General features: G+C 37.9%; 1 protein-coding gene across 2 annotated transcripts in view; it reads right to left on the bottom strand.

Annotated features, from left to right (window-relative positions):
- PDE11A (phosphodiesterase 11A) overlaps positions 1–23,481 on the bottom strand; it is a 218,185-nt gene that overhangs the window by 94,544 nt on the left and 100,160 nt on the right. For both annotated transcript variants that reach the window (XM_050969014.1, XM_050969012.1), the window contains exons 3-6: positions 15,861–15,950; positions 11,329–11,469; positions 8,978–9,042; positions 2,302–2,437 (exon numbers count right to left, since the gene is read on the bottom strand). In XM_050969014.1, coding sequence (XP_050824971.1) covers positions 2,302–2,437; positions 8,978–9,042; positions 11,329–11,469; positions 15,861–15,950 — 432 coding nt within the window. The remainder of the gene's footprint in view (positions 1–2,301; positions 2,438–8,977; positions 9,043–11,328; positions 11,470–15,860; positions 15,951–23,481) is intronic.

Here is a 23,481-nt window from a genome sequence, read left to right as displayed (position 1 = left end):
GATGACGTCCTTTTTTTTAAATACACTTGATTGTCTCCTGAAATCATTGTTTAATTCACAATGCCAGTTGTGATAAATTTTTATGACAATATCAACAGAAAATAATTATTGCCCTTTATATTTGGTAATTCACATAATTCTTCTCCTATATGTTAGTCAGTATCTCTTACTGGCATAGACTTTAAGTAAGTTTGAAACAAATATGAGATGGCTGCATTATTAATCAGAACTTGGCATATTAAAAGTGTGACTGCAGACACATCAAGGATATGACGTGTTTTACTTCAGCATCTCTCTCTTTTTGACAGAAAATATTCCCCAAGCATTAATTGTACTTTCTGAAATTCTGAATAGCATAGTTTTCCCATAAACTAGTGCAGTGGGTGCATACTTTAAGTACTTCTCTGTTTTGGCAGATTCTGCTGGTTTGAAAGCTCTTCCCTATACACAAAATGGGGAGTACCACTGGAACCAATTGAAACTGTCAAAATAGAAGGTTCTTTGAAAGTGTGCTCATTGTAGTAATGTAGTTTAACAGGCTCACTGGCTAGAATTATGCACTGATTTACTCTAAACCCATTGCCCAGCCCCAAGGCAAGTCCACTAAAGTAATGGTGTTATAAGGGATACAAATCAGGGTGGAATTTGCCTCTCTGTCTATAGCTCACTGTGACCCAGTTGTTTAAATTTCAAGAAACTGGAATAACTTGAAATATTCCAAATCTGACATTGTTAGAATCCTATGTGAGTATATACCGGAAAAGGAGTTTCTATATTGCTACTCAAACAATAACAAGAAAACTCCGAGCCAAAGCATTCCCTACGTGGAGTGGAAACTGAGTTATGATTTGTGAGTTGTGGAAACTGAGGCCTGATTTTCAGAGATGCTAGGCACTTGCAGCTCCAATTGACTTCCATTAGAATTGTGGGTGTTCAGCTTCTCTGAAAAAATTAAGGTCGTGGAGTTGATGGCTCATTGTTCCCAAGGGATGGGCAGGGGTTTATCCCTCCCCCAGTACAGAAAGGGCTTGGTCCTCAGAAAAAATCTGCGCACACGTAATGCCTGCCCTCTTCTCTGCCAGTGAAAGTATGCAAAAAGCAGCTAGTCTGAGTGGGACAGAGCAGAAGTGGGAAGCACTGACCCTGTTGACCTCTGTGGATGTTTTGCAGGGACTGGCCTTTGACCAGGCCAGGAGGTAAACTGCTATTCCCACTACCAGTTCCATAAGGGATCTTAGCATTAATTAATCCCCACCCCACAGGCATTTATTTATGTCAGTTCCCTCACCCCTGAATGAGGTTTGAGAGCATCGAAACAGCTCCTGTAGAAACACTGCTTTGCTTAAGAGACCAATGGGGCTGGGAAGTAGTGCAGAAGCTCAAGAACACTGTTTGGATGGCCCTCATCTCTGTGGGCTCTCAAGAGAATTTGTAAGTCTAACCCTCATCAATTCCATAGGGGGACAAAACCTCTTGTCTGCCCAGAAAGGAGGGTTTGATCATAGTGAAACTCTGTGAGCCAAAACTCCTAGGATTCCCAGTCCAGTAAGCAGGAATAACCCATTCAGGGGACAGTTCGGTTCTTGGGTCCTGTCAAACTTAGGAAAGTAACCCAGTGCTCACAAATTCTGTCAAAAGTAGTATCTGGTGCCTGTTCCCCAACCCCAGCTAGTGAAACTGTGCTCTAGGATACGCGCATACAACGCCCAGTGGCTTCACTGGAAGTTGCATGCAAGTATCTAAAATAAAAAATTAGCCCACTGTGTATATTTTATTTGTAAAAACATACTGGAATAACATTGGTTTGCTAAGTAAGACCACAAAACCCATTTGTCTTTTGAGATCATATTACTACAGCCCCTGTTTACATTCAGTGTAGAGTCCCAATATCTCTGATAACTACCAACTATGATTCTGCTAATGTGGAACATGAAGAACTATCAGTGGTAGAATTTTCAACAATAATTAGCTTTCATAGATCTCAAAGCATTTTCTAAAGGAAGGCATCATTATCCCCAGTTTACTGATTAGAAAAATGAGGCACAGATAGGTGAAGTAATTGCCTATAAGTAGGAACAGTGCTGTATCCTAGATAAAACTGCCTTTGCTATCTTTCTGTCACGAGTGATTATTGCTTCAAGCCATGGTGCTGCTGAAAGGACAAATAGAGGACATACTGGATAGAAAAAGATAATTCAGAACAAATGTTCTTATGTTTTATATTCATTTGGACTTGCTTGACTTTTATTATTCTGAACTGCAAAAATATGACAGTGTATTTAAATTTTTAAGAAATCTTACTTCAGCGTCAAAGCGAGGATCCTGATATGCATCACTGATGTTCACTGGAAGACCCGTGGAAGCTACTAGCTCAGCAATGCTATTATTTATTAGCCAGTCAGAATAAGATGATGATTTCTCCATACTGTCTTTGAAACTATCATAAAGGTACAGCAAGGGAAGAAAAGAATACAATCAATGTTGCCTGAAAGCCCACCATGCATAGTCATTTTAACATCGGAATTATCTATAGCCATAACAAACTGCTAAATGACAGCAGCCACAGAATAATAGGGAACTATCAGAACATCTATCTCAGAAATCTCCGGACTTTTCCAAATTAACACTTTGTTCACACCAAACTAGGTTTGAATCTATCGCATTAGCTTATCCCGCACTAAGTGATCATGTGCACTCTGCTGCCAAACGCTCAAAGTTCTGTCATGCACTTTGATCTACCCTGCTTTGAATCCCCTCCTGCCACAAGCTAAGTGTTTGTTTAGACAAGCCCCTAGTCTTGATCCTGGTGAAAGAGCAGTTATACCAGGGCCCTCTTCTGTAAGCCCTTTTCTAATTCCAGAAACCATCACTTGCATGAATAGTCTCATTGGGTAAAATCTTTGCCCCACTAAAGATACTGGTAAAACTACCACTGACTTCCACAGAGCCAGGATTTCACCCACTGTCGTCAACAGGATTACTCATGTAAACCCTATTCGTGCGAGTGAGAGGGTTGCAGGATCGAGCTTCTGGTTATCAGAAACACCCTGGATGATTCTTTAAAAAAACAATCAGTTAGTTTAGGTGCATCACTTTTTGTTACCCAACCTGAAAAATCTTAAATGGGTGTAAGGGGTTTTCAGTAAGTGCTGAGCAAAGCCCCCTGAAAATCAGGCCCCTTCAAGGCACCCAAAAATCACTAGTCACTCTTGAAAATCATGGTCCTCGTATTTCTTAGGTTCTGGGTCCCTATACTCCATGAAGGGAACTATTAATGTGATTTCAAATATAAATAGAAATCTGGATCAAATACAATGTTACAAATAAAGCAATATATAGCTAAGGATGTGAATGTCAGTTTTTTCAATAAATTAATCAATTATTTTCCCCCACCAAGAGAAATACTGCAAGCTAATATAGTAACAAGAAATCTATCACTAAAGATTTTAATTATTATGACATTGACTTAATTTCACTTCAGCTAGTATTGTAAAATATGTATCAAAGCTCGGAGAAAGGAGAAATTTGCATAGCCTCAGTCCCAGGAAATTACTGAAGGCTCAATCCTGGGAAGTGTCAAGTGTATATCTTTTCTCTTTTAAATGAATACTTTTCCAGAAGGAAAGCGTTATTTTATAATGTCATGGAATATGTCATACATATTCTATTATTTAAAATAATAAATAAATTGTTTTAAAGAATATATTGTTTAAGAATCAGGTCTCTGCAAAATTAAGAAAAATGGTGCAATTTGTCCATACAGCAAAATGTCTGTCAGAAATTTAATGGAATTCTACTTACGTCCCCAGATAAAAACTACTATATGATGAAGTTATTTTTGAGAGAACCTATCAATGATTTGGATAAAAAACACAGAGATGCTGTAATTATCCTCAAAACAAGCATTCTAAAACAATTACATTTGGAGTTAAGGTTAAACTTAAAATATCTGGAAATACATAGGCAGGTGCCCTTAACTCTGCCCAGTATCGATGCCATGCAATAATACAATTATAGTTGATGAATACTGGTGCTTGTGGTCTCAGATTAGATTAGCCATATTTTTAAAGATACAATAGATGATTTTTCACATTTTTTTTAATTTCATCAGAATTAAGACCGGTGTCTCAGCTGTGCATTTCCATACTTTAATATGCTTACAAAAAAAAGCAACTTGTAAATGATCACTTTTAGTGAGATACCTAAATATGTATTATTTGTAGTTTTTTTCCAATTAGTCTAATAAATAAAAGGAATCAATTTTGGGGGGGATTTTTTATTATTTTCTGTTTGACATCATTATTTCTTGCACTCAGCAGTGGCAGAAATGGTGAAAACATGTTTTGTGGAGTGTCACATTTTTGTACTTTCGATATGCAGTTGTGAACTCAATTGTGTGGGGCACATGGATAAGGAATCATGAATAGATAACATGAGTGATGAAGCAATGAGAATCTACAGACATATAATAGGGAAATGCTATTCCTTTTCAAGGTTGACTCTCTGCCACAGCTAACCTAAAGGCTGCAAAACTGGCAGCAAAACTAGCACAGGATATCAGAATCATGGCCTGATTCACCACCCTTTTATACCCACTCTGCAGAAATCTAAAACAATCTGATCCTATTTCTCACCTAGTCAATAGCAAAATTCATTCTGACTCATTGGGAGCAGGATTATGACCTAAGTAATGGGCATCTATTTATAAGTGCCAAAATAAATGCAAGTCATCTCAGATTTGAAGTGACAACTGTCTAATTTTCAACAGTTAAAAAGCATTTTTAAAGAACAAAGGGACTCGAGTTCCCTGGAGAAATAACTAGCAATTTTGGGGCAATACAGTATCAAAACAGCTGGATGTCTCAGTCAATGAGAGAGGACTGATTTAGTTGGCTATGCTAATTTTCTGCAGACTAATTCACAGAATTGCCTCTTTCAAAGGAATGTTAAAATTGTTCAGCAAAGTTATAAATAAAGATGCTTTTAAAAAAGGAGAAGATTAACAATGTTCATTTGAGACAAGAATTTTGAGTGAATCTAATAAATAAATTATATAGTAAATATTTTGACAGCAATCTAAACTGATATTTTAATATTTCAAAGATAAGTACAAAATTTAGTTAAATTATTTAAGACTTATTCCAGGGGCATCACAGACCTGAGAGGAGAAGAACCTTTAAGGGTAAAATTCTAATTACAGATGCAGAGCACTTGGTGCGTATCTTTAAAAAAAAACAACCATAAAATTGGTAGAATTGTAAGACTTACAGCAAAGATTAAAATCTGGACATTATAATTATATGTGAGACTAATTAAATCCATACTGGATTATAGGTGTCAACCATTTGAACCAGCATACAATTTCAAGTTAAAGAAACTAGACATAATTCAGGATGAAGTTTTAAAAGCATATTGTCTACGTCACCAGCAAATGTTTTACAGATACTCTGTGGAGAAAGCAACTGAGATTTTAAGAGGAAGAATCTCACTATTTATTTCTGGTGTAAATTTAAATCAAGAGGCTCAGTCGTCGGACTCGACAGCACAAGCAAATGGGAAGCTCCCCTAAATGGGCAGCCAAGGATCCCCTGAAAGGGAAATTCTTGAGTGATGCAGGGTTGGCTTAGGGAACTCTATGCCACCCACTCCTCACTTCCTCCACATAGGAGGAGAGAGTACCAGGGGCAGAGCTGAGTGCACAAAACTGCTATCAGAGTGTGGGACCGTATGGAACTATCACAGCCCCCATAACTTTAAGCAGCCCTTTGGCTGCTCCAAATTACGCCATAAGCCATTTCAGATCCTCAGATAGGAGGAGTAAGAAGATGTCTTAAAGCCACCTTCCCTGCACCTCATCTTCATCAAGCCTAAACTCAGCACAGATGAGCACTGAGCCTTCAGGACTTTTAAGAAGGTGTTAGTAATGTGAATAAAAGAAAATTTGATACTTTTTAAAAGGGGAAGGGAAATTAGAAACATTTGGCAAAACTTGCACTTTAAGAATGAAATGACTGTTAGAAATGAGTGTGAATATATCATTGTGATTATTCATAAATTGAAACGAACGATGTAGTATGTGAGAAACTGACAAATCAAACAGGAGATGAACACAAAGAAAACGTGGTCTCTAAGGCTATTTCTTTGCAAATAACTGCAGAGAAAAAAAGATCTGAAGCAAGGAAAATATTTACTGATAATCAGGGTTGTTTCACCATGGCAATATTTAGGGAAGTAACAGTTGGCAAAGGTAAAAAAAAGTCCATTTTTTTCTAGCAATAAAAAAGGAAATGTATTAGAATTTGGAAAGCTATATTATCCCTGGAGCCACTCTGCTTCACTGTAGAATTTCTGCCTAGTACTTTCCCCACTCCACAGTCTGCATGGCTCCCTGCTACAGTTTCAGATAAAGGTATATATCTTCACTAAAGTCAGATGAACCACCTGATTTTGCAGTTTTCATTCAGGCATAATGCCCAGTTATTCTAAATCAGTAGGCGTTATCTTGAATAAGAACTGCAGAATCTAGACTGAAAAGGGCAAATGTCATTGGAAATAATGTTCAAATGTCAAGGGCTTTGGGCATTGTTCTGTATGCCAAATAACCTTTATTTCCCTATTGTAATGCAACTAATTTGTGTGTTTATGCTAGGATTACAGTGCAGATCTAAATGTGGCACACTAACTGCCAGTCTAGAACTGACCTTTGCAAACCCAACCTGACTCTCCACACAGAATAAAGATTAAAGTAATGTCATTTTTTATACTAGAGATAAGGGGTTTGCTAATCTGAGCTACATGAGCATACACAACTGTGTATATTGAAAAAACTGATACCATGCATGCATGTGCTCATTCACATCCCTTAGGTTAAAATGAAGATACTCTTGACTCAATCATATGTAAGCAACGGCATCAGAAAATGTGTCAATATATTCTATAGCAACTTCTGAAATTTTATATCAGAAGTTTGAAAATAAGAATCTCTGCTACCCTATATGTACTGGCACAGACACACAACAAATTATGGACTCAATCTTACAACCCAGCACAGCGCCTACAAAGCGTGAATCTAGGGCGAACTCTACTGTGGCTTCCTCCAAATCCCACCCTGAATGGGATGTCCCAGAGTGTGAAGGGGAGTGCAGTGCAAGATGGAACAGCCAAGAATTAGGGTGAGAACCCAAAGGAGGATGACCTGCTCACTACCCCATCTTCAGTTCCTTTGCAAAACTGGAACCCCATGGGACATGAGATTCCAGCTCTGTGGCAAGCAACTCCTTCCTTCCATGGCACTGGCTCCTCTTCGCACACAAATGTGGAAGGGACTGAATGATTTGTCTAGGCCAAAACATAAATCTGAGGCACAATGAGGAATAGAATCCTGAGTCCTGTTCCCATGCTTTAACACAGACACCCTTCCTCCCCAATAACTGTTTTAGGAAAGAGCCATTGCTATTCTAAGGCTCCTGATCAAAAGCAGTAATTCATAATTCTCACATGAACTAGCGAGTCAATTGTTCACACACTGAGCATTCTCATTTCTTATTGCTCATTTTCCTTTTACTCCTTGCTTCCTCTATCCCATCCCACTCTGTTGATGGATAGGGCACAGATGGGGGTTAGGAGACATGGATTCCATTCCTGGCTCTGCATCTGACTTTATGTGGCCTTACCCAAGGCCACATGAACCCTTCTGATCCTCAGGTTCCCTATCCATAAAACGAGGATGATATAATGCTACCCACTTTTGTAAAGCACTTTGAGATCTATGGATGAAATGCTTTTCATAAAGTACTAAGCACTATCATTATAATTATCTAACCTATAATGCTTCTAATCACTGTGGTAGCTATGAGTGGGATCTTTCCTTACAGTTTTGGAAGTGAAGTAGTATAGCATTAAGAAAAGTGAATTTTAGTTTAGTGTGTTCTTAAAAGGGGCAGTGACAAAGCTGGTAGGGCATAAAATTAGATTTAGCAACTTTGCATTGTTTTGAGTGCATGTATACGACCCATATCTCTACTCTGCCTGCCAAGTTATTGTTAGCAGGATAGAAACTGAGGATTTTTTGTAGCATTCATATTATATTCCTAATATAAATTTCAAAACCTGTACAAACTGCTTTCAGTGAAATTTTTGGAGTAAGATTCAGTTTTAAGACTCAACCTTAATCTTTCAATGATACCCCTGAATTCCCATTCAATCAGTTGGTTTCTTGGGGCCTTTAGAGGATCAACGAACACTCACAAGGAACACTCAGTACCTTGCAGGACTGGGGGCTTGGAAAATAGCCTTGGTTATGCAAAAAACATCTGTTTGCACTACTGTTTCCAATCTATTAATTATTTTTTATCAAGATCAGGTTTACAGATAAGTTTAGAAAGTAAGGATAGATTCTGGTATACATTTAGATGGGTTCCCAGCTGGCATGCAGCCACACATATTTACCATCTCACTATCATCTATTTCAAGAGGTCTGTATGTTTTTCCCTTTCAGCGGAGGTCAGAAATAAAAACAGTCTGATGGCTTTGACACTACTGCAGTAAAACTTTGACACTACTGCAGTAAAACATTTTACATTCAATCAATGCAGCACAAATCTGAAATCATTCTATACACAAAATACAACTGTATTAAATTATTTTTACTTTGATACTCACCAAGCAAAGCAAAATCTCTTTCACTATAAATTGGGTAGTGTTCTTCATGAACAATAAAGGGACATCAGATCTTCCCTGGCTCATCGGCAGTGCACAATGACACAAAGGCAGTATGTAGATGTGGAGCCTTATTCAAGCAATACTCCCTTGGAAATAAATGGGAGTTTTGCCTGGGTAAAAAGTGCCGGATCAGGCTGATCTTAATCAAATCAGTCCAGTGTTTCATAAGAAAATATACCAAGGTTTAATAGAGCAAACATCTGTAAATCACTATGACATAACCATCAATCCATTACCATAGAAGATGAGTTCTAACCTGTTCTCAGCATCAGCACTGCATTTTGGAGACAGCAACTCAAAGGATTTTGTAAACTTCACCACCTGTCATATTAAAAAAAAATCATTCTATCTGAACTTGAGATTTTTCATGAAAAACTACATACGTAGTCAGCAGCAATATAATGTTTTATATATTAATTATATTTTTAGCCAGCAATCTTAGACTGAATGTTCAATCGCACATTCTTCAGGTGGACTATTCATGTTCAAAATTTACACTGCAACATAAGCAAACTATAAAGATATTCAATTGATTTTTTCATACTCTTTTCCAAAATAGTATTTTTCCTAAAATGTTTTGCTACAGCATAGAGAGAGACTCCCAATAACTTCAAAGGACCAGCTCTTCATTCTATCACAGCCCATAACTGAAGCAGCTAAATAATCTGAAAAACAACCAGAAATAATCAGAGGAGAAACACAACAACATCAGTTGACCAGATTAACTCCAACTGAACTTCCTCTAATATATGTAATATGGCTAGATAGTGTCAACAACTTTTAAGTATAACTTCCAGTTTAAATCAGTTTGTTAATTTCAGTGGGGAGTTGTTCTTAACAGCTGATGGCATGTTATGGCCTACAGAGAATATTTCTGGCTTTCAACAGCTGGCACCAGGTGCCTCAATGACTTATATTTTCTCCAGTGTATTGGAGTTATGATTCACAGCCCTTGCAGAGATGCCCAATTATCAGACTTACAAAGAACCAGTGTACATCCTTAAAGAAATGTTCAGTAGTCTGCAAGTGTCAGTGTTGCAGAGATTCTGTAAAGGCATAGCCTGAAGTGGTGCATGAAATCAAATTCTTGATAAGAGCTTTTATATTGTTAACCTCATGGTCTTTAATGTAACTTCAGAGTAGAATAATTATTCCTTTTTTAAGTGGACAGAATATTCCCCATTGAACCATCTTTTCTTGATTTATGAACTTCAGATAAACATGTTTTTTATAAGTAATACCCACATTGTATTACCATGGGCTGTTCCCAGCTACAATTAATGCCATCTCCAGTGACACAAATTTGAATGTTTGCCAGGAGTTTATCTGCAGCTCACATCCCTGAAAGAACACGATGGCATGTATCCCATCCAACAGGCTATTTTCCAAAATCACAGTAATAACAATAATAATTAATAATACATTTACAGATGGGCTCAGAAAGAAACATGTATCTTTAACTCTTACCCCACTTACAATTCCAGAAACTGCCAGTCAAATGAAAAGTTTAGAAAACATAGGGGCCAGTCCTGCCAAAGTCCCCAAACTCAACAGATCCAGTGCTGTTCCACTGGGTGTGTGTGAAAAGAGGACACAGCCTAGCTGCACTGTCCGTCTCCCACTTTTCTATACAGGGGAAAATGTGGATGGGAGAAAAGAGAACAGGAGAGAGTGGAGATGGAGCAACCCCAGACAGGAGGGATGCAAAAGAGGTGTAGAACACTGTAGCCTCAGGGCAACAGCAACATGATTATGTGATTAAATGTTCACACACACATGCTCCCTTCCCCCTCCAAAAAAGAATTTTTACATGAAACCAAAATGTTGTCTGTCTGAACAGAAAATACTTAAGGATTCAGGGAAATATTTCTGAATTTACCTTTGAACAAAAATAAAAGATGCAAAACTACAAAAATAGTTACAAAGGCATTTAGTGACTATTTGCTGAAATGCATGCAGAAGGTTCCAAAAGATGCACATTAAATAACTGGCATATGGTTCTCTGGAACTGGTTCTGTATATTAAGGCTGCTTTCAAGCACCAACTCAGTAAGAAATTTTCAAAAATGACAATTTTAGCAGTGAGTTTCAGGAAGATGATACAACAAAGACAGATTTTTTTTCCTTAGAGCAATTGCATTGTGGAGAAAAAGAAAACAGAAGACAAATGTTTTTAATCCATCTTAATTGTTTTTATAGCCACACCAGAATGGCAGTTTGCTTCTCAGTTAAATGCTACTACCATCACACAGGGACCAGAGTCTCAAAAAAAAAAAACAAAAAAACCAAACAACAAACAGGCAAGTAAGGACTATATAACTACAACTGGATCACTCCTCTTGAAGTCAATTCCATAAAGAACTTGGAGTGACTACAGTAAATATCTTTAGGTGAGCAAAAGGGACTATAAACAGATGGTGTGGTTTTGCCTTGACAAAAATAAATATAAATATAAAGTCTATATTACTTAAACTAAGAACTATATATTGAAAAACATTCACTGTGCAATATTGTACTTACATTTTATATGTAAAAGCCTCACCATAATAAAACAGACATTATACCACTCATGTATTAGACCTTCTCTAAAATTTGAAGGACCACTTACTGGTGATTCAATGTCTTCCAGGAGTAAAACTGAGCATCGTTCACACTTCAACAGAGTCTGGGCTCGATGCATGATTTTCTTAACAATTTTCTCTAAGTCTGTCTGTTCCTCAAAGAGGTCATTAACTACCTCCAACAAAGCCTGCGTAAGAGGACAGGAAATTATTACTTTGGTTGTAGAAACAATAATTAAATGATTTACTTGTACAGATGTGCACTCTTTGCGTCTGATTCTGATCTCATTACGTTGACGAAAATCTAGAGTAACTCCCCTGATGTCTTCATTCAAGCAAAATTTTTACTGATTTTAGCGCCAATTGAATCAATGGGAGGAGTTCTTGAAAAAAGAGTACGAACTGAATGATGATGGCTGAGTTTGGTCCTACATAAGGCACAATCCAACTCTATTGCAGTCCATGGGATTTTTTCCATTCACTTCAATGGATTTTGTATTGGATACAAGAAGAGAGAGTGTTTCAAAGTTTCATAGGAGTATTTAGCTACCAAGGTTAATATGCTTCATGATTTAATAACACGTCCGCATGTGCTGACCTATGGTTGGGTGGCCAAGATTTGTTTTAGAATATTATGATGTTGTCTATAATAATAATAATAATCCTGCTTTATTCATTTATTTTAAAAACTGTATTGCAATTTCAAACACAGGACATGAGATGTCTAGAGAGACAAGACATGTAAATATTTTTACATTAGACAGTCACGCTGATCCTGATTTTAAAATCAACTTTCATAAACCTTTTCAAGTAAGAATGAACCCATTTTCTCAATTCAAAATAGACATAAGATCTAATGAAAAGGTACCAGACATGCAAAAACATTCCACATGAACATTTTCCACTGAAGATAGGGAGGTATTTGAAGGTGATCTGCAAACTGGGAAAAAACATTGGATCAGATCCTCAGCTGGTACAGGTAGGCATAGCTCCCTTGAAGTGGCAGTGTGCTGATTTACACTAGCTGGAGATTTAGCCCCTTATGTTTACATTCTTTCTCTTCATTATGATGTGCAAAGGAGATCTGAAATGTGTTTTGTTTTGTTTGCTAGTTTTTTTCTAGACATATCAGGAATATCCAGCCTCGCCTTCCCTGTTTTTGTGGGAGGGACTAGAGGATTGCAGCAGGAACTTTCTCAGCCCTCATTTGAAGGCACAAGAACGTTAAATCTTTCACAAAGAGGCAGATTCTGATCACACTTAAGGTGGTCTACACACAGCTTGAGCTCTAATTTCACTATATCAGTTTAGAAACTAATTTAGTTTAATCCTATCACCCCTCAACCTTCTTTTGGCCAGGCTAAACAAGCCAAGCTCTTTCAATCTCCTTTCATAAGACAGGTTTTTCCATTCCTCGGATCATCCTAGTAGCCCTTCTATGTACCTGCTCCAGTTTGAATTCATCCTTCTTAAACATCGGAAACCAGAACTGCACACAGTATTCCAGATGAAGTCTCACCAGTGCCTTGTATTACGGTGCTAACACCTCCTTATCTTTGCTGGAAATACCTCGCCTGATGCATCCTAAAACCGCATTAGCTTTTTTAAAGGCCATATCATATTGGCGGCTCATAGTCATCCTGTGATCAACCAATACTCCAAGGTCCTTCTCCTCCTCTGTAACTTCCAACTGATGTGTCCCCAATTTATAACTAAAATTCTTGTTATTAATCCCTAAATGTATGACATTGCACTTTTCACTATTCAATTTCACCTTATTACTATTACTCCAGTTTACAAGGTCATCCAGATCTTCCTGTATGATATCCCGGTTCTTGTCTGTGTTAGCAACACCTCCCAGCTTTGTGTCATCTGCAAACTTTATTAGCACATTCCCACTTTTTGTGCCAAGGTCAGTAATAAAAAGTCTCACAGAGCTTGTGCTCCAGGGCTGTTTCATTACTGTGTAGACTGCTGGGCTTGGGCTTGGACCCCAAGCTCTGGTACTCATTTGTAAAACAAGAAAAAAATATATATATATATTTTAATTTTAAAAAGCTGTCAGACCTTTCTCATACTACATGAGATGGCAAATAAATAAATAAATAAAAAAGGCACAAACACAATAGTTCTTTCCTTCACAGGCAACATTTACTACTTAACTTATATTTGCACCTTAAGAGTAAATCTGACAGATAAAAGCCCAAATTTAAATGTACAGCTTAACCATGAGTTGAAAATATTTTTAAATGTAGTTTTCTTTTCTATTTTAAATATAATGGGCCAAATTCTTTTTAGTATAAATTAGCCCAGGGTGTTGGAACAATTTTTACAGTGGGGTGCTATGATGCACTGAACCAAACAGTAAACCCTATATATAATGGAAACCACTTCAAGCCAAGAGGTGCGGCAGCACCCCCAGAACTCCTAGTTCCAGCACCTATGAAGTCGCTTAAGTTATAGTAGAGATGAATTTGGCCCATTGTTTTGTGCCACTGCATACAGCACTTGCATTAAAGTGTCTCCATATCACCAAATATATATAAAAAAAATTAGTAGTCTGAGCCATGCTAATAAGAAAACTAGGTCCAAATGGGGAAAATCTTGATTTACATAGATTACAATCTGAACCATACAAGCTTCTCTGTGTTGGCTTATTCAGGGTTTGCTGTACTGCCAAACCAAATTAAGGTCTATATTTACAAGACAACTTAATTACTTCAGCTTAATTGAATCTCATCTAAAAAAAATGATAAAGCAGTTCAAACTGACAACCAGGATGATATCAAAATGAGCTTGTTTGAATGTCCATGTACATTTTATCAAGCAACTTCCACAAAACTTTTCTTCAGATAATACATACAGCCACAACTGGGATGACAGGCCCCAAATGTGAGCCAACTTGAAATGGATATAATAAGGAATGTCTCAAGGAAAGTAAACTAGCCACGAAAACATAATCTACCAAGTAGTTTTAAAACAATAACTCATGAGTGTGTAAAATAGCAACTGTATAAACCAACATTCCATTGTTCTGTGCTCATCCTGCAACTCTACAGTGTCACTGAATGCAGGTCACCATAGAGCAGCCAAATGGCAATGGATTTTGTTAATACTGACTTAAGGTTGAAATAGTGATCAAGAAAGGGAAGGATCTATCTCTCCAGGGCAATTCCCTAAGATGCTCAATCTCCAGAAATTGGCATATTTTAATGAAGAGTGAGTGTGAAGCATTTTGGGGAGGGAAGATAGGTATTTAAGAGCCATGAAAAATCACAGTAATATTTTCCTGTTTAAAACTACCCATCTGGCTAAGACATTAAAATGAGGCTTCCTCCAGAGTCCATTATCAACACTTAAAGGGTTTCCCTTCAGAGTGATCTGATGATTTCAGATGTTTTATTTTGTTTAATTCTTTGTGCCACAACTTCATCAGAAATGTCAGCATGCTTCTATGAAAAGGAAACTTCACCATCAGTGTTTAGTTTCAAGAGAAAATAAGGTTTAATGACAGAGGATTTGGCTTCTATCAACTCACGTCTCAAAATAAAAGATTGGATTTTTTACCACTAATAAAGTCCCACAGAGCAAAAGACAGCTCTTGGCAATTCCTCCTCAATCTCTCCTCCGTAAGTTTAGTTAGCTATTTACAATTAATTCTTTAATGCTAAATCCCTGAGCAGCTTCAGTCACCATATTGTTAAAAAAACTTCCACAAAAATGTCTCCTTCTCCCGCTCTCTCCCAGAATTGCAGTGGTTCATACTCAGATCTGTACAGGGGTAAAGACCTCATGACCTACAACCTAGAGCTCTAAACTATTGGAAAGGGGAGACTCCTAGCTTCCCAATGGGACATAAAGCAAAGGTGTCTGGTCCTGTTAGATACCAAGATACTTATGATTACATTGTTATATATACAAAAGCTAAGGTAACGTTTAAAGGTTTTAATACTTGTTTACTATAATTTCCCTCTCCTTACAGATTATGACTAGTTGGACACATAGGGTGAAATCTTGTCCCCATTAAACTCAATGAAAATATTGAACACAAGGAGTTTAGCTTCGCAGGAGAGATTTAAAAAAAACCAACCAATTAAAAAAACCTCTCTAGAACACTTCCATGATCTTATTTCTAAATATATGTGGTATGTACAGAATGCATAATGGTGTGGCTTTAAGGTTGTGGTTGTACTTCTTTGGGGTACCCTGTATAACTCACTCTTGTAGACAAATGAAATATTACAAATCCAGGATGTTTGAGGATCTGGAATTTTTAAAAGATCTGAATCTGTGGAAATGTAACTAATTCTATTCTGCAGGATGGGTTCTAAACACACCTATCTTAGCACGATAAACTTGAAATTGTCATCAGGAAACAAACATTTAACATCAAAAGCAAATTTATCCACCCATCTAAGCCTGTAGCCTAAAGGACATTCACCATCCACTTAAAAGGTTCTCTCTGGATTATTTTGAAATAAAACATAACTGGTTCCTTAAAACCATCTGTTCTGGAATTTGAAGGAAAGAGGGATGTGACAGTATTTGATAGCTGTCCAACGGGCTGCCTTCTACTTACTCTGCTTCTGTCATATTCCTTCCTTGAAGCAGCAAATAACTGGGCGTTAGATATGGCAATTCCACAAAATGGGAGGTACATCTGCATCACCTGTTTCAAAGAGAAATTTTAGGTATTTAGTATGTGTCTGAGGACACTTGGCAACTCTCAGGAAGTGCTCTGCACCCTTAAAGTCTTCTATTATATAACTAAAAACAAAGCAAATTATCTGTGAATGGTCCCTAGAGATTAGAGGGAAAGAACTATTCCAAATATTAGCCCCCAAACCAAATCAGACTAAAAACTATTTGGATTTATGGATTCAGCTGGTGAGGATCATTGATATTATTCTGACACATTCGTTGCAGGATTCTCAGCAAGTGTGGAAATCTGTCTTCAGGTGGAGACTGTATTAAAATCTTGAATGTTCTGGAGTTTCCCCAAGTCAAAATCCATTAGAGCTGAGGGCACTCAAACCTGTACCAGGACTAACCCCTTGGGTCTGAAAGTGATGCTGAGGGAGAGGAAGAAGGCAATCAGATGACTAGAGGGATATTGGAAGAGATCAGGGCTAGACAGAAAAAAATCTATCATCGGTCTATCTTGACATGCTTGGAAGGAATAACTGATGAGATTAATACAAAAATAAACATCACTGATCACAATAGTTTGGTTTTCTACATCCAATCAGACTTATATGTGAATGGCATTATATCTACTTTGTTTACAAAACAAAGCACAAATAAAAATAACACTATCTTGGAAAGCAAGGTTAAAATCATGGAGGCCTAGGTGAGCTCCCATAATGCATTAGTAATAGGTACCCTAGCACAGATGGAAGCCTCAGGTCCAGTGATATTTACAGAACTGTTGCTGCTTAACCTGGTTGGTATTATGCCAAGAACAACCTTTTGTGCGGTTGTTGAATGAGCAAAGTGAGGCATAACACTTAACTCAATGGAATTTCTTTGTTTGTCTGTAAAGACCATATCTGATCAATTCCAAAATTTCAGGAAACTTCCTAGTAATCAATGGGATGAACCCTACTGATTTGATTGATACTTCCCTTACCATTGTGTTGGTTCCACCCTGTCCATTTACTTGGTGTCATGTACTTCCTGTACAGACTAGTCATAGTACTTGCTTATGCACATCAGATGTGTTCATCGTAAGATCCTTTAATGCTCTGCCAGGGATGCTGAGGTTCGTTTAAATAAGGTATTTTATACAATGCCACCAAGTGGCTGAACAGCATAGTACAATTTAGCATTCCATTATGCTTGGCCTTTGTACAAAGATGAGAATTCTGAGAGTATCTCCTGAAAACATAGAGTTGCTTTGGTGTGTAGCAGCTATGAAACTGTGATGTCTTTGTTTTCTTTTTCACCTTTAAAGTAATCATTTTGTTCTCATAGTTACTGCAGCCTGCAACAGAGGAGACATACACACACACACACACACACTGTTCTCTCTCAAAGACTCTACTTTTGTTCTTTCTTATAGTGTTTCTCCTTAAACTAAAATGATGCATTTTAGACAGAAGCTATATTTGCTCTTTAGAGCAATTGTTGCCTTCCCATTGACAATCTTCAAATGTGTCAATTTTAGCATTCTTTTCTACATTAAAAAAATCCAAATTGGTAAGTTTGAATGCTTATGATCAGTGGGAAAGTCCATTCAAAATGAAAAGTAAAAGTAAAAACACAACTGTAATGCATGAAAGTGCCAAAGAGACCAAAGGGAGTGGGTATGAAGGGGCATGCCCTCACACTGACACAGAGGCTTTTTATGCCTGAACAGAGGGGCGCTTGAAAAGGAAAACCTGCCACAGAAAGGAGTGGTGAACTGGAAGAAGTCAGCCGTGCCTCAGATAGCAGAGACAGGCTCTACAATAGGGAGACAGCAACAAGTCTCACTGCTCCAGAAGCTGCATGACCCAGCCTCTGAGCAGTATGCCCCACAGGGAGGGGCTGGAAGTAGACCCTTCTCTTTATTTTCCCACAGATGCCCCTCTGCCATAAGGGAAGAACGAGGAGAGAGGACTTCTCTTTTGTTTGCTCCAAGAACCCATTAGGTGTTTGCCAGAGTGGGGAGAGACAGGCTATATAAGGACCTGAAGCGGGGTCTGGAGGGAGCTTAAAGAGACTCCTCCTCCCTACCAGAGGGAAAAGAATGAGACTTTCAATTTTTATTAACAAACACTGCACTGGAAGAATTTTACATCTCTCTGTCTAGTTTTTGTTTAAAAAAAAATAGAAAACTTGGTTACTAGTGATGCATCACTGAACACCATAGTCAGGGAAGGGATCTGGATAGAAAAAAATTGCCTGCAAGAAAAATTCTGACCTGATGCATTCATGAGATTTGACAACTTTTAACCTATTTCAAGATAACTTTTAGAATCAGTTTGGAACCTAGTCCTGCACCCATTAGAGTCAGGAGCAAAACTTCTATTCTAGACCAAGGTATTCAGACACCAGGGTGATGGGAGTTGTAAAAGAAGACACATCATGTATTTTCAAGCATAACAAATTACCATCTGGTGAGATGGACAACCACTCAGCAGGCCTTATTTTCCATGGCTGTGCGCCTTGTGTATAATCATTTGCACCTGTGAAAAGTTGGTATATAAAATGCTACTAGCTCAGAAAAATGGTGTTTTACACCCACTTTGCACATCTATAGATGACTACACAAGATGCAGTGCAATGGTATTGAAAACTTTATAATAAAGAATAAAATGAGTGAATAAAAGTTCACAATTAAGCGATAGAATTCTATATCATATGGAGAAGAACCACCAGTGATTTAAAGCAACTATGCCACTTTTAAATAGAGTGTTTGGCAAAACAAAAATCAGTTCCCACTCCTATTTTGTCTTTTCTAAACTGCTGCTTAAACAGACTCTGGCAAAACTGTAATACAGTAATTGACACATCACTAGTGGTTATTGACATTTTAAAAAGGCTCTTCTATTGCAAAATCATAGAGTGGAGTAGAACAAAGTTATCACATTTTGGCTTCAAATAAATTAAATATGCAATCACAACTGCAATATCAAAACACCTGTTTTCTGATGCACTCTGTGACCCTTTAACAGACAGGTAACATTCAGAAGTACCCCATTACAGAAGCTAGACACTATGACAATTGGCTCTATACAAATATACAATGGTGTGCTGATTGCCCTTGTACATTTTAGCCAATTATTGTGAAGACTTGATAGTATACCAGATCCTTCAGTAGTTTTACTCCCAAAAGAGAATGTAAGTGAATAGTTGAAGAAATGTCACCATGAATTTGAATTTTTTTTTTTGACTGATGAGTGAGTAATAAAAGATCCTCTGGCACATCAATGTAAAAGAATATTGCATCGTGCTTCGCCAGAATCTATTTAACTGTAAAGCATTCTAGTTACTAAAAAGGTTTTTCCTTAAATATAAGTGTCTTTGTTTATAATAAACAGCACTAAACACTTCAGTGATGTCACAATCCACTGTTTTTGACATCTGAATTCTCCAGCATGAAGTGGTGATCCAATAACAAAATATTGAATTATAGCATAACTAAACAAACAAGGCAGGAAGAGCAGACTGAACAGAAAGGAAAAGTCTTATGCTTGGTCATAGATATGTTGTCAAAAGCAGCAATGATGGGAAAGAACACAGAGAAAAATGACAAGTTCATTTTAATTTGCCTCAGTGTGACACAGGAACATTTTAAGAAGGAGCTCTTTTCCTGTACTCTCTCTGCTGTTCCTTCTGCAAAACCGGCTGAGGGAACTCAACTGTCGCAATCTGGGTCTGTGAATGTTTTACCAAACACTAAGGTTTTATTGCACAAGAAACTCTATCAGCTCATATCTGACATTAAAACTCTTAAAGGAGCTGCTGCTAACAAGTCCAAAGCTCGAATAAGGAAAATATATTCTGTCTGTGCTTGAAGGTGCAATAAGTGGCAAGGCATAGCTATGGCCTATAGTCATGCCAATGGACTGAACATCAGTGTGAAATTCATGGGGAAAATGCAGCTTATTATATAAACAATTCCACAACAGATGAAGTTACCCATCCTTGCTACATCCAATTATCAATCCAAGGCACAATCAGCAAGCATTTTTTCAATTTGAAGAAGTACTAGCAACATGAAAGGTAATTCCTTCTGGGGGTAATTTCTTACCCTATCTAATTTGCACCAAATGACTAGGAAACCCACTACAAATGGTTGAACTGTACACATTGTTCAGAAAACAAATAAATATACTATTAAAAAAATCCAATGAGATACGTTTACAAAATGTACTTTGTTCATTTATTTTTGCAACTGAAGCTTGGTTTTAATGATTTATAATGGTACGGCATAGTGGCATCAGTACATGCATGATAGCATATTTTGTAAAAATAATGCAATCTTAGTAATATGCTGATCTAGCTAATCTGCTGAGAGGTGGAGCTAGAAAGCTTGTCTCTTTCACCAACAAGAGTTGGTCGAATAACAGATACTACCTCACTCACCTTGTCTCTTTAATACCCTGGGACCAGCACGGCTACAACACCACTATAAATTTGGTTTTTACTCATCCTGACTCAAAAAGCAGACTCAGCGATACCATTTAAACACTTCCTATGTTCTTAAAAATAGGTGGAATAAATAAATGTTTTATTAAATTCAAGAATCTACAGACCAAAATCAATTATAATATGGTTAAGTGTGAACACTCACCCAAATCACATTACATTCTGGCATCTGTACTGTGTCTGGCAATTCTTATATCCATGTCTCTGATCAAATCAAAGCATAACAGCAATTTGCACTTCACAGAAACATTTGCCAAAACCAGAGATTTTTCCAAGCTAATTAAAGATTTGAACCCTTATATTCTGTGGACATTCTATGAACTCTAAATCCATACACGTACCTCTCCTGACATCAGTGAGAGCTGTACAGATCAAGAGCAGTACATGGCTTGATTAGTCCATTGCCTATGAGGTTTTTAAAATTCATGTTGTTATTTATACAGTGCTATAAAAGTACATGGTGCTTCAGAGACAAGGAAAAGACAATACAATCTGAAATTTGGCAGCTTGTAGGGACTGTAAACAGCCTGCATGAGGCCAGCGAGAATTTCACCATAATAGGCCAAGTGTTGGTCTGCCTCATGTGATTGCCCCCACACAAGGGGACTAGATAGTCTCTTCACCAGCCAGATCCCCACACCATTCTGTAGTAGAAAACAACTCCTGTAAAAAGTTGAAAGGTCAGATACTTATGCTGGACCCCATCCCCATGAACCCTGCTGTTGGAAGACTGCTGGAGGTGGAATAGGGAGCAGTGCCATAGCACAGAGATCCCTGGTCTGCCTATGTAATGCAAGGGCTGTTACAGCCCCTGCACAACCTAGAATCAGCAGGGCACAAATGTGCCTTAAAGTCACAGCCTGCCCCTGGCCTGGACTTTCGGTGGTGCCCCTCCAGGTGGTAAAGAACAGAATCTGAACCTGCATCTTTTCTTACACATACTAAAGTCTTGAAATAGGAGCGACTAAAAAAAAATCCTGGTGAGGTCTGATTTATAACAATGAAGTTGTTTTTTATATAATTAGAACTATACTCATCTTCTCTTCGTATTTCAGTTCTCTGTTTAACCTGTTTCTGACTTCAGTCACTTTTATGTTAAGTATTACTCAGATCTGATATCACCAAAGCAGATGCTTGAAAAATCTAGATGAGACATATTGTGCATTCTTTTGTCATATAAACACACACACTCACAAAACGTGGATTTAGTAAACCTATTTTAGCTACACTTTATCAGACATATTTAATACTTAAATATTTCCTTGTGTTTAGCACTTAGTGTGAAGGAGGGGACAATAATCTGCATGTGACCTTCCAAAGGGAGCCTCATAATAAACTTTGTTTCAGATAAATCTGAAATATGAAAATATGTCTATTGCACTCTCCCAGGCCAAAACACACTTGTGGAAGTGTTGAGAGAACAGGGGAAAACCACTCACCTCTATTAATACTTAGTTGCCAAATCCTGTAGTCTACTCAAGCAAAATTCCTACTAATGTCAATGGAAATGTTGCATGACTTGAATCTCTAATAATTTTATTTAAATGAATCTGGCCCATCAATTCCTTTAGGTTGCTAGACAATAATTCAAAATGAAACATAAAATCAGGGTGTCTCACGAGGTAGAGGATACAAAGGGACAACAGTGGTCACTTAAAAATAAATTTGGGGAAGAAAAGTTGTGAAGAGTAGAAATGAAGAAGGCCAGACTGAGAGGGCTGTCAAGGATGGAACAGGTGTGACATCCTAGGGCCCATCACAGGAAAGACATAATTACAGCCCAACCTAAAATTGAAAGTGGTGTCAGTCAGCATGAGGTTCAATGTACCATTAAAGGCTTATAAAACAGGGTGAAATGAAAGCCTGCTCACTTTATAGTCAGCCTATGAAAAACTGCAGAGTTGGCTTAATATGAGCATAGCTGATCAAGCCAGTGAGCAGATGTATTTCTGATGTACTTCTGCAGTCTGAACTAATTCCAAGCTCTGGAGAAACCCTGCAGGAAGTCCTGCTAAAAGTGAACTATATTAATCAAGTAATAAAGGTATATGTTGCTTCTCTGAGGTCATCGCAAGAAAAGGGTCATCATATGCACAACCGTTAGTGTAAGCACATAAATACAGACTAGTGTTGCTGCCTATTCTAAAGGTAGCCTGACACTTCTCACTCTCTGACAATGATCTTTTTCAGTTGCTCATAACTTTGCCAATCACTAACTGTTTGGATTGAAATTTCCCATGCAGATGTCTGTCTGAGGCTAATTTTTTTTTTTGGAGGGGGCGAGGAATTTCATCCAAAATGGTTAAGTCATTTCCAAATTAAGTATAAGTTGTTTTACCTATGGGAGAAAATTCTGACAACCTTTATAATAAATAGTGTACCAATCCTATTTATAACAACCCTAGCTCTTCATTAAAAGGTTACAGTCAAATGTGACATGAAGGTTCTTAATCAGACTCACTACCTCCAGACAAGTCTTTTGAAGAAATATGAACATGAAGGAAACAAGAACATTCTCATAACCATAATCTCCATCCATCAGAGAGAGAAAACTGGTACGACCCACAAGATACCCTGCACCCTTCCTGCATCCTAACCACCTACCTTGAGCCTGCCCTGAGCCCCCTCCCGCACTCTGCACCCCAACCCTCTGCCCTGAGCCCCCTCTCGCACTCTGCACCTCATCCTGCACCCCAAACCCCTGCCCAGAGCCCCTTCCTGCACATCGCACACCCTTCCACACCCTGCACTCCCTCCCGCACTCCAACCCCTTGCCCCAGCCCTACATTCATGGCCCTGCATGCAATTTCCCCATCCAGATGTGGCCCTCGGACCAAAAAGTTTGCCCACCCCTGGTCTACACTGAGATCATGTTGATATAACTTTCTGTTCAGATTCTTCTCATGTAAGTTTCAAAAGACACCTTGTGCTTTATAAAGAGAAAATTATTGTTTGACCAGGAATCTGGCGTCTTTAGTTAACAGAGAGACAAGAGGGGTGAGGTAATATTTTTTTATTGGACCAACTTCTGTTGGTGAAAGAGACAAGCTTTTGCGCTTACACAG

The sequence above is a fragment of the Gopherus flavomarginatus genome, chromosome 10 (genome assembly GCF_025201925.1).
Source record: "Gopherus flavomarginatus isolate rGopFla2 chromosome 10, rGopFla2.mat.asm, whole genome shotgun sequence".
Taxonomy (NCBI): domain Eukaryota; kingdom Metazoa; phylum Chordata; order Testudines; family Testudinidae; genus Gopherus; species Gopherus flavomarginatus.
Note: the sequence above shows the minus strand (reverse complement) of the source record. Positions and strands in the feature narration are given on the sequence as shown.